This window comes from Oncorhynchus masou, chromosome 2 (assembly GCF_036934945.1).
Source record: "Oncorhynchus masou masou isolate Uvic2021 chromosome 2, UVic_Omas_1.1, whole genome shotgun sequence".
NCBI classification, from domain to species: domain Eukaryota; kingdom Metazoa; phylum Chordata; class Actinopteri; order Salmoniformes; family Salmonidae; genus Oncorhynchus; species Oncorhynchus masou.
The window spans coordinates 38,565,826-38,583,513 of NC_088213.1; the positions used below are offsets into that span (position 1 = coordinate 38,565,826).

At 41.1% G+C, this 17,688-nt stretch overlaps 1 protein-coding gene and 1 long non-coding RNA gene across 5 annotated transcripts; both read left to right on the plus strand.

The window, feature by feature from the left end:
* The first annotated feature begins 995 nt into the window (after positions 1-995).
* Positions 996-8,165, plus strand: LOC135504656 (uncharacterized). 2 transcript variants are annotated; one of them, XR_010450148.1, is made up of 4 exons: positions 996-1,161; positions 1,760-1,862; positions 2,046-4,534; positions 6,671-8,165. It is a non-coding gene; the product is annotated as an uncharacterized LOC135504656 (long non-coding RNA). The 2 variants fall into 2 exon arrangements; XR_010450147.1 differs by having other exon boundaries at positions 1,784-1,862.
* Positions 8,166-8,335: 170 nt separating this feature from the next.
* On the plus strand, positions 8,336-17,566 carry LOC135504633 (adhesion G-protein coupled receptor G5-like). 3 transcript variants are annotated; one of them, XM_064923372.1, is made up of 14 exons: positions 8,336-8,479; positions 8,930-8,998; positions 10,395-10,631; positions 10,793-10,967; positions 11,054-11,204; positions 12,428-12,550; positions 12,714-12,833; positions 13,422-13,461; positions 13,597-13,730; positions 13,832-13,950; positions 14,149-14,417; positions 14,538-14,643; positions 14,842-15,131; positions 15,376-17,566. In XM_064923372.1, the coding sequence occupies exons 2-14, from the start codon at positions 8,935-8,937 to the stop codon at positions 15,519-15,521; spliced, it is 1,974 nt and encodes a 657-aa protein (XP_064779444.1). In that variant the 5' UTR covers positions 8,336-8,479; positions 8,930-8,934; the 3' UTR covers positions 15,522-17,566. The 3 variants fall into 3 exon arrangements, with proteins under 3 accessions (XP_064779444.1, XP_064779453.1, XP_064779464.1); XM_064923381.1 differs by having other exon boundaries at positions 8,336-8,455; XM_064923392.1 differs by lacking the exon at positions 15,376-17,566 and having other exon boundaries at positions 14,954-15,119.
* The last annotated feature ends 122 nt before the right edge of the window (positions 17,567-17,688 follow it).

Below are 17,688 nucleotides of genomic sequence, written 5' to 3' on the forward strand. Positions count from 1 at the left end.
CCACTAAACATGCTGATTGATAAAGCAGTGTCCAGAGTGGACTAAGTGACAAAACAAAGATGTGGCTGGAATGTATGTAGAATGAATGGCCACAGCTGTACACTTGGTATGTATGACTACTGGGTAGGATTAGGACCTGTGTTTCTGTCACTAATAGGGCCAATATTTATTAAGCCTCTCAGAGTAGAAGTGCTGATAGAGGTTCAGTTTTGCCTTTTATATCACAATGAATTAGATTATTATGGACAGAGACCACCTGATGCTAGATCAGCACTCCTACTCTGAGACACTTGGTAAATACGGGCCATGTAACTTTACCTTGAAACGGCTTCAGTAGAGTTGAGAGAGATTTGGTTATCTCTGGGCGCCCTCTACTGGCATTGACTCTCAGTCAGAAGTGACCTGTAGTAGCCATGAACGATGGCTCGGCATCATTGTCATGGCTGTCGTGTCATAGGTAGACCGTGATTCATTGGAGAGGTCGGTTACCAGTGTACAATGAAGACTCTATGGTTGTGATGGTGATGATAGCGATGATCAAATGAATCATCAGAAAATGTTTGTTTTTCTTCCTGTGGCTCCTAAGTGAGCTTTCACACTTGCAAGTCAGCCAAAGCCTTATGCAAGGACCAATGCGAACCAAAACGCATTACAGGATTTTGTATTGAGCTTCAATAAAGTGAAAGGGGAAGGGGAAAGAGGATTTTTCTTGGAAAAATATAATATCTCTCCAGTGGTTTAGCCAGCCAGACTCCTCTAATCATTACTGGCTGTGGAATCTCAGTCCAAAGAAAACACCTTCTCCAGGGCAGTGTCTACTATTATGACAGACCTCCTATAATAGTGCTATAACCCAGCAGCTAGAACAAACAACCTCTATTTAAGTTTGTTTGGCATTTAAGTTTGTTTGTCATAGACCACATGATAGTGATGAAAGAATGTCAATGCGCAGGTATGTGTACAGCAGGGGTATAAGTTGAAGCAACACAGTCAAACTGTGTAACACAGTATCTGTCATATACTGTATCTACTTCCTTTGTGATTCTATTTGCTCAAACATCACTTCCTTAGAATGCATATAAACCTCTCTTCTTCCTCTGCACTTCTTTGAGTGCTGTCGTCAAGACTTTTACCCTGAACCTTGACTTCCCAGGTTGATAGGTAAGTTCTACTTTGACTTTGAGACACGTGGTTATTACTACACCCAAATATGTATTGCTACAATAATCATAATTGCATAAACTTGATTCAATTTGAGTATTTACAACCAGTATTCAGTGGTGACTGGTAAGTGAGAAGATGGGTTATTTCCAAAATTATAGCAGCATTTCCTCTTACTGTGCTTTAGGGCCCTTTACTGTAAGGTCACATGAAAGATGCATAGGTGATGAGATTGAATTAGGTTTTTATTAAAATGGATTGTTTCTGAATTAAAGGCAAATAAATATTTTGTGACTGACCATTTTCACTGGATTCAAGTATAGGTCCCGTACACATTAGCTACAGTATTGGTGCAATTACAGAGACAATGTGAAGTTGAGTTAGAATATTTGGGCATTGCAACACCTGGAAGATTGAATCAACCAATACGTGACATCAGATAAATAGTCAGAATAATGGTGTAGGTTGATTATTATGTTACGGATATTCTGTTGCCTAGTTTTATCACTTTGATTTCCTGATTTTGCATCAAATGTACATTTTATTTTAAACAAATGTCATGAACTCAGATTTTTCATGAATCGTATTGTTTGTACAGTTCTGTCTTATGTTCCGTCTGTAGTCGATGTGGATGGTGCAAGATGCTGGATGGAAGTTGTCAATGAGCAGTTTAAGACGGAGAACCTCAGCACTATTTTCAAGTATGCATCAAATGATTTTGCACGATAATATAGATTATATAGCTCATACATTTTATACGCTCATACATTTTATACACTTTTATACACTCATACATTTTATACACTCCAAATGTGGTATTGACATCTGTATGTTTGCTGAACCTCAAGGAATATGTATTATGTTTGTCTGTGCTTTGCTTACAGATCTGTGGAGAAACGAGAAAGGGTTCTTGGAAACACAGCATTGAATGAGACGACTTCAATCATTGTTGAGAGGCTTGTGGCCCACACATTCAGGGCCGAGGGCAAGTTTACTGGGCTTAATTTATCTGCCACTCGAGAAGGGGCAAGATGACAGTGACCCACAATGAAATGCTTGAGGAAGTTTAGTCAGTTTTTTGAAAACCACGTGCAGTTTGGCATTTATTGGGAATGGGATGAATGTTGTCCTGGAGGCAGTTCTGCAGAGTGGTCACAAGCTGCCTTTACCACACAAAGTTATAAAATCTGACTTTAAGCCTCCCTAATACTAACCCGAACCTTAACCACACTGCTAACCGTATGCCTAACCTTAACCTTAAATTTGTTTTTATAAAACATTTTACGATATAGCCAATTTGACTTTGCGGCTGGCCCATCTAGCGGAAAGCGCTCAGCTCGGCCTCAGTGACAAGATTAATCTCAATAAACTTCAAACCTGCGAACTGTGTCACATGCAAATACAGTTGAAGTCGTAAGTTTACATACACTTAGGTTGGAGTCATTAAAACTAGTTTTTCAACCACTCCACAAATGTCTTGTTATCAAACTATAGTTTTGGCAAGTTGGTTAGGATATCTACTTTGTGCATGACACAAGTCATTTTTCCAACAATTCTTTACAGATTATTTCACTTATAATTCACTGTATCACAATTCCAGTGGGTCAGAAGTTTATATACACTAAGTTGACTGTGCCTTTAAACAGCTTGGAAAATTCCAGAAAATGATGTCATGGCTTTAGAAGCTTCTGTTGGGCTAATTGACATCATTTAAGTCAAATGGAGGTGTACCTGTGGATGTATTTCAAGGCGTACCTTTCAAACTCAGTGTCTCTTTGCTTGACATCATGGGAAAATTAAAAGAAATCAGCCAAGACCTCAGAAAAACAATTGTAGACCTTCACAAGTCTGGTTCATCCTTGGGAGCAATTTCCAAGCGCCTGAAGGCACAACGTTCATCTGTACAAGCAATAGTACGCAAGTATAAACACCATGGGACCACACAGCCGTCATACCACTCAGGAAGGAGATGACGTTCTGTCTCCTAGAGATGAACGTACTGTGGTGCAAAAAGTGCAAATCAATCCCAGAACAACAGCAAAGGACCTTGTGAAGATGCTGGAGGAAACAGGTACAAAAGTATATCCACACTAAAAGTCCTATATCGATATAACCTGAAAGGCCGCTCAGCAAGGAAGAAGCCACTGATCCAAAAAAGCCAGACTACGGGTTGTAACTGCGCATGGGGACAAAGATCGTACTTTTTGGAGAAATGTCCTCTGGTCTGATGAAACCAAAATATAACTGTTTGGGCATAACGACCATCGTTATGTTTGGAGGAAAAACGGGGAGGTTTGCAAGCCGAAGAACACCATCCCAACCGTGAAGCACGGAGGTGGCAGCATCATGTTGTGGGGGTGCTTTGTTGCAGGAGGGACTGGTGCACTTCACAAAATAGATGCCATCATGAGGAGGGAAAATGATGTGGCTATATTGAGGCACCATCTCAAAACATCAGTCAGGAAGTTAAAGCTTATGTCACGTTCTGGCCTTAGTTCTTTGTGATGTCTTTGTTTTAGTATGGTCAGGGCGTGAGTTGGGTGGGCAGTCTATGTTCTTTTTTCTATGATTTGGTATTTCTGTGTTTGGCCTGGTATGGTTCTCAATCAGAGGCAGCTGTCAATCATTGTCCCTGATTGAGAACCATACTTAGGCAGCCTGTTTTCACCCTTGAGTGGTGGATGATTATACTTTCTGTTTAGTGTGTGTTGCACCTGACAGAGCTGTTTCGGTTGTGCTTTTTGTTTCTTTGTTAGATGTTGTTCAGTTTTAAATAAATAACATGAACAAGTACCACGCTGCGCGTTGGTCCTCACCTTCTTCCACCGACGACCGTTACAGCTTGGCCCAAAATTCACCCAACCTATTGTGGGAAGCCGGTGGAAGGCTACCCAAAACGTTTGACCCAAGTTAAACAATTTAAAGGCAATGCTACCAAATACTAATTGAGTGTATGTAAACTTCTGACCCACTGGCAATGTGAAATAATATCTGAAATAAATCATTCTCTCTACTCTTATTCAGACATTTCACATTCTTAAAATAAAGTGGTGATCCTGTCTCTGTTCTTCCTGGTGGTCACAATCTTTCTGTGCGCCACTCAAAGGTATGTCACACTCTGGGCGTCATGGTCAGCTCACAGGAACCCCTGGTTTGTCATAAGTTTGACGTCATCAGAAAGTGACACCAAGATGTACATGAACTGGAGGGAGCAGATTAAATAAAAAATTTAAAGCAACAGACCTTGTTTTCACCATACTCTCTCTCTATTCCTTTGTTCAGAGGTATATGCACAGACATCTCCCTGAAGGTGCATATCAACCTGTCTGTGGCCCTGATCCTCCTCAACCTACACTTCCTGCCCAGCCAGCAGGTAGCAGCATTATCCTCCTCTGGGCCATGTATCTATGTTGCTGTCCTTCTTGCATTACTCTCTACTGGCCACCTTCACATGGACAGCAAGCGAAGGCTTCCACCTTTACCTGTTGCTGGTCCGTGTCTTCAACATCAATGTCAGCCTGAAACTGGCTGTATGACTGTAAACAATAAGCAATAATAACGGTGGCGAACGAGATGGCTGTCGTTTTACGATCCCGTAACCAATTGTGCTATTGTGAAAGTTTTTTCACATTATTTGTAAGTTATTTTGTACATAATGTTTCTGCCACCATGTCTTATGACCGAAAATAACTTCTAGATATCAGGAAAGCGATTACTCACCCCGTACTGGAGGAATAGTTTTTCTTCAACGAGTCAAAAAAGTATTTAGTCAGCCACCAATTGTGCAAGTTCTCCCACTTAAAAAGATGAGAGGCCTGTAATTTTCATCATAGGTACACTTCAACTATGACAGACAAAATGAGGAAAAAAATCCAGAAAATCACATTGTAGGATTTTTAAAGAATTTATTTGCAAATTATGTTGGAAAATAAGTATTTGGTCAAAAGTTTATCTCAATACTTTGTTATATACCCTTTGTTGGCAATGACAGAGGTCAAACGTTTTCTGTAAGTCTTCACAAGGTTTTCGCACACTGTTGCTGGTATTTTGGCCCATTCCTCCATGCAGATCTCCTCTAGAGCCATGATGTTTTGGGGCTGTTGCTGGGCAACACGACTTTCAACTCCCTCCAAAGATTTTCTATGGGGTTGAGATCTGGAGACTGGCTAGGCCACTCCAGGACCTTGAAATGCTTCTTACGAAGCCACTCCTTTGTTGTGTTTGGGATCATTGTCATGCTGAAAGACCCAGCCACGTTTCATCTTCAATGCCCTTGCTGATGGAAGGCGGTTTTCATTCAAAATCTCACGATACATGGCCCCATTCATTCTTTCCTTTACACGGGTCAGTCGTCCTGGTCCCTTTGCAGAAAAACAGCCCCAAAGTATGATGTTTCCACCCCCATGCTTCACAGTAGGTATGGTGTTCTTTGGATGCAACTCAGCATTCTTTGTCCTCCAAACACGACGAGTTGAGTTTTTACCAAAAAGTTCTATTTTGGTTTCATCTGACCATATGACATTCTCCCAATCTTCTTCTGGATCATCCAAATGCTCTTGAGCAAACTTCAGACGGGCCTGGACATGTACTGGCTTAAGCAGGGGTACACGTCTGGCACTGCAGGATTTGAGTCCCTGGCGGCGTAGTGTGTTACTGATGGTAGGCTTTGTTACTTTGGTCCCAGCTCTCTGCAGGTCATTCACTAGGTCCCCCCGTGTGGTTCTGGGATTTTTGCTCACCGATCATTTTGACCCCACGGGGTGAGATCTTGCGTGGAGCCCCAGATCGAGGGAGATTATCAGTGGTCTTGTATGTCTTCAATTTCCTAATAATTGCACCCATAGTTGATTTCTTCAAACCAAGCTGCTTACCTATTGTAGATTCAGTCTTCACAGCCTGGTGCAGGTCTACAATTTTGTTTCTGGTGTCCTTTGACAGCTTTTTGGTCTTGGCCATAGTGGAGTTTGGAGTGTGACTGTTTGAGGTTGTGGACAGGTGTCTTTTATACTGATAACAAGTTCAAACAGGTGCCATTAATACAGGTAACAAGTGGAGGACAGAGGAGCCTCTTAAAGAAGAAGTTACTGGTCTGTGAGAGCCAGAAATCTTGCTTGTTTGTAGGTGACCAAATACTTATTTTCCACCATAATTTGCAAATAAATTCATTAAAAATCCTATAATGTGATTTTCTGGATTTTTTTCTCATTTTGTCTGTCATAGTTGAAGTGTACCTATGATGAAAATTACAGGCCTCTCTCATATTTTTAAGTGGGAGAACTTGGTGGCTGACTAAATACTTTTTTTGCCCCACTGTATACCCTACCAATGGGACATTAAAAACTGTAATATCTTATGTTTCACTGAGTCGTGGCTGAACGACGACATGAATAACATACAGCTGGTGGGTTTTAAGCTTCTCCAGCAGGATAGAACGAGATCGTAGACGAACTACGATCACGTATACCCTACCAATGGGACATTAAAAACTGTAATATCTTATGTTTCACAGAGTCGTGGCTGAACGTCGACATGAATAACATACAGCTGGCAGGTTTTAGCTTCTTCAGCAGGATAGAACAGCAGCCTCTGGTAAGACAATGGGTAGCGGTCTATGTATTTTTGAGCTGTATACGGCCATAAGCAAACAGGAAAACGCTCATCCAGAGGCGGCGCTCCTAGTGGCCGGGGACTTTAATGCAGGGAAACTCAAATACCTAATTTGGAAATGGTCAGATGAAGCAGGTGATGTGGTGTACAGGACTGTTTTGGTAGCACAGATTGGAATATGTTCCGGGATTCTTCTGATGGCATTGAGGAGTACACCACATCAGTGAGCTAAAGGGTAGAGCTGCTGCTTTCAAGGAGCGGGACACTAACCCGGAAGCTTATAAGAAATCACGCTATGCCCCTGGAGTGCCAAGTCCAGGTCCAAAAGACTTCTTAACAGCTTTTATCCCCAAGCCTTAAAACTCCTGAACAGCTAATCAAAGGGCTACCCAGACCCCTCTTTTACGCTGCTGCTACTCTCTGTTTATAATCTATGCATGGTCACTTTAATTCTACCTACATGTACAGAAACAGACAGAAGCAATGGGGAAAACGCTGGTAGGCTTGACAAACAAAACAAACTGGCAACAGACAGAGAACTAAGGTAGTAGGGATAATGGGGAAGATGGGCGACACCTGGAGGGGGGTGGAGACAAACACAAAGACAGGTGAAACAGATCAGATCATATTACCTCATTACCAACATTGTTGGTTAAGGGCTTGTAAGTAAGCATTTCACTGTAAGGACTACAACTGTTGTATTCGACACATGTGACAAATACAATTTGATTTGATACAAACAACCAAATAGTACAAACCATCAAAAAAGGTTCATACCCTGCTGTTCCATGAACCACTTTTTCACGTTTTGTGTGAACTCACCAACACTTGCAACACATTTTAAACCTTCTGGAAGTTGTTTGTAATGCTTTTACAGCTTTTACAGAAAATTACAACTTTGAAAAAGTATTGACATTTGGAATATCTTGTGTGGATTGTGAGAGGTCGACTGAATACTGTAATGAAGTTCTGTTTCGAAGAGTAAAATGTGTCAACTTCTTTTGTACATTTTATTCATCTTCCTCTGGTTTTGTGTGTTCAAATGGAAGACTGAGGACAGCCAACCTGGCAGTGACACTCACTGTACCAATACCTGATCTGCCTGAGAACAAAAGTATGTTGTCAACCAATCCAGCATTGTTGTTATCAATGTTAATTTCAAACTTTATTGAGATTTTGTTATTTTGAGAATACTTGCCCTAAACTGTGGACCTTCGAAAGTGTCTACAAACCACCCACTTGTTTTGTACCAATACAATAGCATGTCATTGTTTAGTTACGGAATGAAGGAAGATGTTATCACAACTGTTTTTGTGTGTGGTTTGTTCAATTATAAATCATGTGATCCAACAGGATCTGATATAATGCTGTGAGATCCTATCCCTCACTAGTTGATAAACCAGCAACAGAAAATAAATATGTTGATGTAAGCTGAACTATAGCCCATTCATTGATGCTCGGCTCGAGCAAGCTGAAGTTCGGACTAGATTTGCATAAAACAAATGCAATGCCACCAGGTTCCTCTAAAGGTAACACAAACGTACATATTGCAGTCACAAAATGATATATGACTATGAACAATCATGACATAAGCTAACATTAGAAGAGAAGGGATTTTACTGTGTTCTCTCTTCAAAGCACACAGTGGTTTGACAGACCATTTTCTCACCCCAAAAGAACATCAAATGTGAGTGAAATCAACTCCTAGCATGTAAGTATATGTATGTGTTCGTGTGTGAGGAATATGATTCAATCCTATTTTGTCATTGTAAAGTTCAACTGTTGAGTTGATTTTTTTGTTCCAGAAAAGTACTTTCATTTAACTTGATAATGTTGTGATAATCTTACCTGAGTGATGGCAAAATTATATGCCTGGTAATAAGCAGACATCACTGTGTTGATAATCAGAAAGCATGGCCAGGTTTTGTTAGTGCTGACGCATTTTTGAAAACAAACAGAATGTGTTAGGGATATGTTGTGGTATTAAGTAGTGTTAGCCTAGGTGTCAAGCTGAAATGTAATTCTCGGACTGTATTGTGTACTTTACTGAGTGTGATGTTGAATGAGTGGCAAGGGCTATGACAGTATGTTGAAAACAAGGATTACTTTGTAATGTATGTTTTTGTCATTCATATTTTGTACTGTTCTACCCTTAAAACAGCCACAATGTTTCCTCTGCATCTACTCCTGCTGATATCTGGAACACTGGCTATGAATTGCTCAAATTCAGGTACTAACACACTAATGATCTCAAACTGTGTTTCATTTTAATGCACTGTGGGACCAAATCAGTGGAGGCTGCTGAGGGGAGGACGGCTCATAATAATGGGTGGAACAGAGCTAATGGAATGGAACCCATGTGTTTCTTGTATTTGCTACCATTCCACCTATTCCGCTCCAGCCATTACCACGATCCCGTCATCCCCAATTAAGGTGCCACCAACCTCATGTGGGCCAAATATTGTATAAAGTATTGATAGGGAGGACTTAAGTACACTTGATTTGTGTTAATATTGATCACTGACAACGATGAGACAGCCTATAGGAAGGAGGTCAGAGAACTGGCAGTGTAGTGCCAGGACAACAACATCTCCCTCAATGTGAGGAAGATAAAGGAGCTGATCGTGGACTACAGGAAAAGGTGGGCCGAACAGGCTCCCATTTAACATCAAAGGGTTGTATAGTGGAGCGGGTCTAGAGTTTCAAGTTCCTTGGTGTCCACATCACAAACGAACAACCATGGTCCAAACACACCAAGACAGTCGTGAAGAGGGCACGACAAAACCTATTCCCCCTCAGGAGACTGAAAAGATTTGGCATGGGTCCCCAGATCCTCTAAATGTTATACAGCTGCACCATTGAGAGCATCATGACCCGTTGCATCACCGCCTGATAAGGCAACTGCTCGGCATCTGAGCGTAAGTCACTACAGAGAGCACTGCGTACGGCCCAGTACATCACTGGGGCCAAGCTTCCAGTCATCCAGGACCTATATAATATGTGTCAGAGGAAAGCCCATAAAATTGTCAGAGACTCCAGTCACCCAGGTCATAGAGTGTTTTCTCTGCTACCACACGGCAAGCAGTACCGGAGCGCCAAGTCTTGGACCAAAAGGCTCCTTAACAGCTTCTACCCCCAAGCCCTAAGACTGCTGAACAATTAATCAAATGGACCCCCCCCCCCCCCGTCTCCATATGTTTTGTACATTGCTGCTACTCCCTGTTAATTATCTATGCATAGTCACTTCACCCCTACCTACATGTACAAATGACCTCTAACCTGTAACCCCGTACACTGACTCGGTACCGGTACCCCCTGTATAGAGCCTCGTTATTGTTATTTTATTATTTTTTACTTTAGTTTATTTGGTAAATATTTTCTTAACTCTTTTTGAACTGCACTGTTGGTTAAGAAAGCATTTCAAGGTAAGGTTCACACTTGTTGTATTCGGCGCATGTGTCAAATAAAGTTTGATTTGATTTGATATTGGAACAATTGGCAACTGTTGTAATAATTAGGCAACAAGTTGTAAATAACCCCATTCATGGTTGTTGTAACTCCTCATTTGAATTATGGGATATCAACCAAATAATTATAACTTAATGCATGCTATTTCATTTCCATAGACAATACCTTTTATTTCAACACCACAACTGGGGTGATTTCAATGGCAATGAAGATTCTACAAGAGAATATCACCATCGACGATAAAGCTGAGGATACTCTGAAATGCTATTGGGCGTCCAGGGAAAGCTTTGTTGAATGCACCTCAATGAATGTGACCTCAATGAACCTAACTGACTGTCGGACGGTGCAAATTTCTTTTGTCAGTCACTCAATCAGCACGTTCATCTTCAACATATGTGAGCAAATCAACTTATTTTCTTTGTATATATTCACAATATAGAAATTCTGGATGAAATGTGAAACTGTGGCGGTGATTCCTCTGTAATGTCATAGGTTTGATATAACCCCTCCTAAACTGTAATGTCAGTACAAAAGGCTCTTTTTTTCTGTCCCTCAGCTTCGTCCACGTGTGAAGTCACCAATTGTACAGAGACAGCAATCAATGCCCTTTTGAGAGAGATACAAGACCATCCCGGTGGAGGTCCAAAGAAACTTAGGAAGATCTTGAACATACGAAGCATGTGTGCAGACCTGTTTAATAACAATCTGACCATGGGCATGATGTTTATTGAGTAAGTAACCAGCCCACTTATTTCCATTTACTTCTGACAGAGACGTAACTTTGATAACCTGCCCTGTATCTGTGCTGTACTTGCAGCATTGAACGGGGCCTCATACACAGCATCATGAACATCTCATTCACCGGAGAGTCTGTGCACTACAACCTCAGGGATCTGGCTCTGACTGTGTTCAACCTGGCCAACCTAACCAGTGCCGATGACAAGCTGGTGCACATAAAAGCTCCAGAGGTAGGGCTGCTTTTATCTGGGGTTTTGTGTTTGAGCATTGTTTCAGATTGAGGTCAGAGAGGTACCCAACCTGTAGAGCATGTGTAAACGCCAAATGTATACACTACCGTTCAAAAGTTTGGGGTCACTTAGAAATGTCCTTATTTTTGAAAGAAAAGCAAAATATGTTGTCCCTTAAAATAGCGTTAAATTGATCAGAAATACAATGTAGACATTGTTAATGTTGTAAATGACTATTGTACCTGGAAACGGATGATTTTTAATGGAATATCTACATAGGCGTACAGAGGCCCATTATCAGCAACCATCACTCCTGTGTTCCAATGGCACATTGTGTTAGCTAAGTTTATCATTTTAAAAGGCAAATTGACCATTAGAAAACCCTTTTGCAATTATGTTAGAACAGCTAAAATGAAGCTGCCAGTTGAGGACTTGTGAGGCGTCTGTTTCTCAAACTAGACACTCTAATGTACTTGTCCTCTTGCTCAGTTGTGCACCGGGCCCTTCCACTCCTCTTTCTATTCTGGCTAGAGCCAGTTTGCTCTGTTCTGTGCAGGGAGTAGTACACAGCATTGTACGAGATCTTCAGTTTCTTGGCAGTTTCTCGCATGGAATAGCCTTCATTTCTCAGAACAAGAATAGACTGACGTGTTTCAGAAGAAGGTTATTTGTTTCTGGCCATTTTGAGCCTGTAATCGAACCCACAAATGCTGATGCTTCAGATACTCAACTAGTCTAAAGAAGGCCAGTTTTATTGATTCTTTAATCAGAACAACAGTTTTCAGCTGTGCTAACATAATTGCGAAAAGGGTTTTCTAATGATCAATTATTGGATTAAAACTTGGATTAGCTAGCACAACGTGCCATTGGAACACAGGAGTGATGGTTGCTGATAATGGGCCCCGGTACGCCGATGTAGATATTCCATTAAAAATAATCAATTTCCAGCTACAATAGTCATATACAACATTAGCAATGTCTGTACTCTATTTATGATCAATTTGATGTTAATTCAATGGACAAAACTGTGTTTTCTTTCTTTAAAAACAAGGACATTTCTAAGTGATCCCAAACTTTTGAACGGTAGTGTATGTCCTGAGTAAATATGTTGTCTGTGTATATTTTATGTACATATTGTAATACTCTGACTGCAGAAGGGTCCCTCTAATGAGAATGAGTATAGTATTCAGCTTGGTACTGATTTTCTCGCTGAAATCATTTAGCTCTTCCCTGAGAACAACTCTTACATTTCGGAAATATGGATCCCTATTGATGCACTCCAGAACATCCCAGAGGGAAAGAGGAAAGTGGGCGTGGTCACCTATAAATCACCCAATGAGTTCTTGGTAGGACTCCTCATATTGTGCATCTATTCTATAATTCAATTCAATCATTCTTCCAATTCAATCAATTTAAATAAATTAAACATTTTGTAATTTGATGGACGAGGCTTTCATGAAATCAGAACCCTCATAATCCTCCATGTCATTATCACCCTCTTCTATCCAGTTTAAAGAGGAACTCGTGAGAACCAGGGTCATGCGGATAGAGATGGAGGGCGGCAGACGACTTAAGAACTTGACCACTCCACTGAAGATGAAGTTCAAATTGCTTGACCCTATAATACCAGTAAATTGTCATCATACAATTTAGGATGTTCCTGTACAAATCAACATTTTTGGTTGTTTTGGCTCTGTACTCCAGGACTATGAGTACAGAGCCAATTACTATGAGGTTAAAGTGCAGACTGACAGCTTTAATTTTAGGGTATCCATATTGGGTGAACTGTTTAGAAATTACAGCCCTTTTTGTACATAGTCTCTCCATTTTAGGGGACCAAAGGTATTGGGACTAAGTCATTTATATGTGTATTAAAGTAGTCCAAATTTTAGTATTTGGTCCCATATTCCTAGCACGCAATGATTACATCAAGCTTGTGAATCTACAAACTTGTTGGATGCATTTCTTGTTTGTTTTGATATTTGTACGTCTGTAACTTTCTCACTCGTCATTATTATTATTTATCAACCGATATGGATGAAAATACCCTCAAATGAAAGCGGACAGTCTGCACTTTAACCTCATTGTCATCAAATATGGAGTACAGAGCCAAAGCATCAACAAAAATGTGTCACTGATCCCAATACTTTTGTTTCTCACTGTAGTTCACAGCTGATTCTATTATTGCATTACCGTATCAGTGTTTTTTCTCTACAGGTGAATTACAGCCTGTCATGTCAATATTTCAATGAATATGGTGGGTATATTTCTGTTCCAGTACGTAACAGTGTTTGCATACAACTACAGTCCTTTGCATAACATTTTGTTATTGTCTCATATGGCAATAGAAGCTGTACACCTACTGACCGCATTTGTGAATGACTAAAAACAGGTACTCTCTTCCACACTGGGAACATAAGCCTCCCAGACACTGTCTTTTGGAAGACGGATGGATGCGTTACTAAGATCAACGGCAGCGTGGTGGAGTGCATCTGTAACCACACTACGCCGTTTGCCGTGCTGCTGGTGATCCATATATATTCAATCCATTGACCTATCTACATCATTCTGTCATAAATGTCATCTGGTGTTCGTTGTCATGCCTTATTCGTTCTTATCCCCTCCAGATCTCTGACCTATCTGTTGGCCGTGTGCACTGGCAGGTCATGTCTTACATCAGCTATATTGGCTGTGGCTTGTCTGCCTTCTTCACCGCCGTATCCTTCCTCACCTACGTCATCACCAAGTATGTGACCCCCACCTCACTTTTCCCTTCGTTCTCCATTTTGGAATTGGATCACTTCCGCTGTATATTGTATCCCGTGCCTATTTCAGCACGGCCCGTGCAGTTATCCCCGACGTCTGTATAGATGACTGCACCCGTACTAGTCATCTATCCACCCTGTTTTATCAGTTGTCTGATACTGTTGTGCCCTTACTTTAGAAACTCCAGGGGGGACAATGCCAACAGCATCCACGTGTCACTGAGCGGGGCTTTGTTCCTGCTCAACACCTCTTTCCTGCTCAACGAGTGGGGGGCCAGCCTGGACATCAGGGGCGTGTGTATCTTCATTGCGGCGGCCATTCACTACAGCCTCCTCAGCTGTTTCACCTGGATGGCCATTGAAGCTGTCCACCTGTATCTCCTCCTGGTCAAGGTGTTCAACACTTACTACCGACACTATATGGCCAAGCTGTCTGTCATTGGCTGGGGTAAGTGAATCAGTTATAAACATGCTCATTCAGGTGAGAGATACAGTGGAACAAGACATTGCATACATGGAACCGGGGTCAGATATGTGAATACACTCATCCTGTGTGTGCACTGTTCAGGGGTCCCTGGTATCATTGTGGGAGTTTCATTGGCAGTCAAGGATATCAAACCATTATATGGACCTACAAAAATGACTATGGCAGACACTAACCAGACAAATACAATGTGAGTAAATGTTATCTTTCTCTTTGAATGTTCACTTTATATCAATACAATTTCAGTGGTGGCCCAATGTACCATGTAGTTATGCTCCTAATGTGGAGGTCAATAGGTGAACGTTAAGGACAAGGTGATTATGTGTTTGGTAAAGACCAGGTGCAGTTTGTCCAATAGAATCTCTGTTTAATCACTGTGTCACTGCAGCTGCTGGATCATGGACATCCCCTTCTTCTACTGTATGAATGTGGCCTACTTCACCCTCATCTTTGTCTTTAACTCTGGAATTCTGTTAACGGTGACCACCCGGATCTGCCAGCTGCAGTGCTATAGCAGTAAGGGCAAGCCTGGGAAGGCAAGCCTGGCCTGGAAGGACATCTGCACCGTCCTGGGTCTGACCTGCCTGCTGGGCATCACCTGGGGCCTGGCCTTCCTCAGCTACGGCTATGTCAACCTTCCCATCCTCTACCTGTTCAGCATTTTCAACTCCCTTCAAGGTGACCCAGGGAACATCACGAAAGACAGGGACAGAAAGAGATGGGACAGAAAGAGATAGGAAAGCTGATGTTTATGGTGTGGAAGGGAAGAGAGTGGAGATCAAATAAGGTTATGTACAAAGGGAGAGGAGTGACAGGTAGAGAAACTTGGCCCCATGATCTTGAATAGTTTGAAAGCACCTATTATTTAGCACCTATGTGGGTGGAGTCTGGGTGATGATCTGTCTGTGTTTCTCTCTCTAAGGATTCTTTATATTCCTATGGATCTGTGGCACTGCCAGGAAAGACAGGGAGCAGGCGCCGAAAAACAAGATCACATCAGCAGCTCTACACACCTCTACAGCCAAACCCAAGGAGGAGATGTATCCTGGCAACAACTCCGACCAGTAAACAATGTCTGTCCACAATGGAGATCACTCATATCTACTTAGATGGCAAGGGGAGTTTTTGCTTTGTGTCTAATGGCATGTGCATTTTCTCTTTCTTTCTCTTTCACAAATATCATTCCCCTTGCCATCTAAGAGGTAGTCACCTCATACAAGGACTTGGGAGTATGGCTAGACGTGTACCGTCCTTCTCTCAGCACATATCAAAGCTGCAGGCTAAAGTTAAATCTAGACTTGGTTTCCTCTATCGTAATCGCTCCTCTTTCAACCCAGCTGCCAAACTAACCCTGATTCAGATGACCATCCTACCCATGCTAGATTACAGAGACATAATTTATAGATCAGCAGGTGAGGGTGCTCTCTCAAGCGGCTAGATGTTCTTTACCATTCGGCCATCAGATTTGCCACCAATGCTCCTTATAGGACACATCACTGCACTCTATACTCCTCTGTAAACTGGTCATCTCTGTATACCCCTTGCAAGACCCACTGGTTGATGCTTATTTATAAAACCCTCTTAGGCCTCACTCCCCCCTATTTGAGATATCTACTGCAGCCCTCATCCTCCACATACAACACATGTTCTGCCAGTCACATTCTGTTAAAGGTCCCCAAAGGACAAACATCCCTGGGTCTTTTCAGTTCACTGCAGCTGGCGACTGGATTGAGCTGCAACAAACACTCAAACTGGACAGTTTTATCTCAATCTCTTCATTCAAAGACTCAATCATGGACACTCTTACTGACAGTTGTGGCTGCTTTGCGTGATGTATTGTTGTCTCTACCTTCTTCCCCTTTGTACTGTTGTCTGTGCCCAACAATGTTTGTACCATGTTTTGTGCTGCTACCATGTTGTGTTGCTACCATGCTGTGTTGTCATGTGTTGCCGCCTTGCTATGTTGTTGTCTTAGGTCTCTCTTTATGTAGTGTTGTGTTGTCTCTCTTGTCGTGATGTGTGTTTTGTCCTATATTTATATTTATTCACTTTTTAAAATCCCAGGCCCTCGTCTGCGCAGGAGGCCTTTTGCCTTTTGATAGGCCGTCAATGTAAATAAGAATATATTCTTAACTGACTTGACTAGTTAAATCAATTTAAAAAAATAAATAAAGTTGTGTTGATGTATTTTCTTCTCTATCATTCCAATGTATTTATTGGGAAAGTGCTTTGAGAGAATGATTTCATTGATGTGTATATTGTTTATGATTATCAACCTTCATTAATATGTGATCTCAAGTAGCTGAACTGACTGTTGTATAATTAGCCAGTGACAAACCAAAGGATTTAGTTTCCTGCATACCATGAGGTTTCTCTATGATTGCTGTGGTAAAGCAGAATGAAATCTCAACTGTACTGATAATAATGCACACACATTTAAAAGAAATGATACTGTCAATATTCTGTTTCAAATTAGTTACTGTAATGTTTTACAAGAAGAAAGCCCATGTACCATCAAAGTGAGTTTTTGCGATCTTGTTGACATAGTGCAAGAAAACTTAAACTGTGACTTAGGTTTTTCTGAATGTTAGGATAAATCCCACATAATACATGTTGAGACAAAGCATTCTTATGTGATAGACCTTTTCACACAGCCTCGTCCTTATTAGTTTGACAATCTATCCCTTGCTTTTCCACAGTCTAACCAACTATGAATAGTGTGTTGCAATCTGGTCATGTTTTTTACATTTGAAATAATATCACTTCTGCAGAAAGTGTCTCACTGTGAGCAGTAGGTTCTCAAATACACTCACATTTGACCATTTCCTTATGATTGGGAAACAGAGACATCCTCTTTTCTAGTAACTTTCTGGGGAATGGCAGAATGAGTCTTAGAGATGTTGTAACGATGAAATCCGTATCAGAGAAATGCCACCATCTAGGATTTGTTTCTTATTCTAACTGAAATTATTTGAATATATTCATTTACCTAACATTAACCCCTCAAACACCCACCCCCCCAAAAAATGCTTTTAAGCTTTATTGTGTTATTCTTGATGATTTTTCTTAAATTGTATGTTGTATGTTAACAAATTGAATCAACCACTAATAAAAGTGCTATATTCATTACATGCTGTGTTTACAATAGCCTACTTGTAGTCATCCTGTTTTGAAATGACACAGCCTACAGTATACTCTATGTCGAATTTGAATAAGAAATCAACTTCCTGCATGT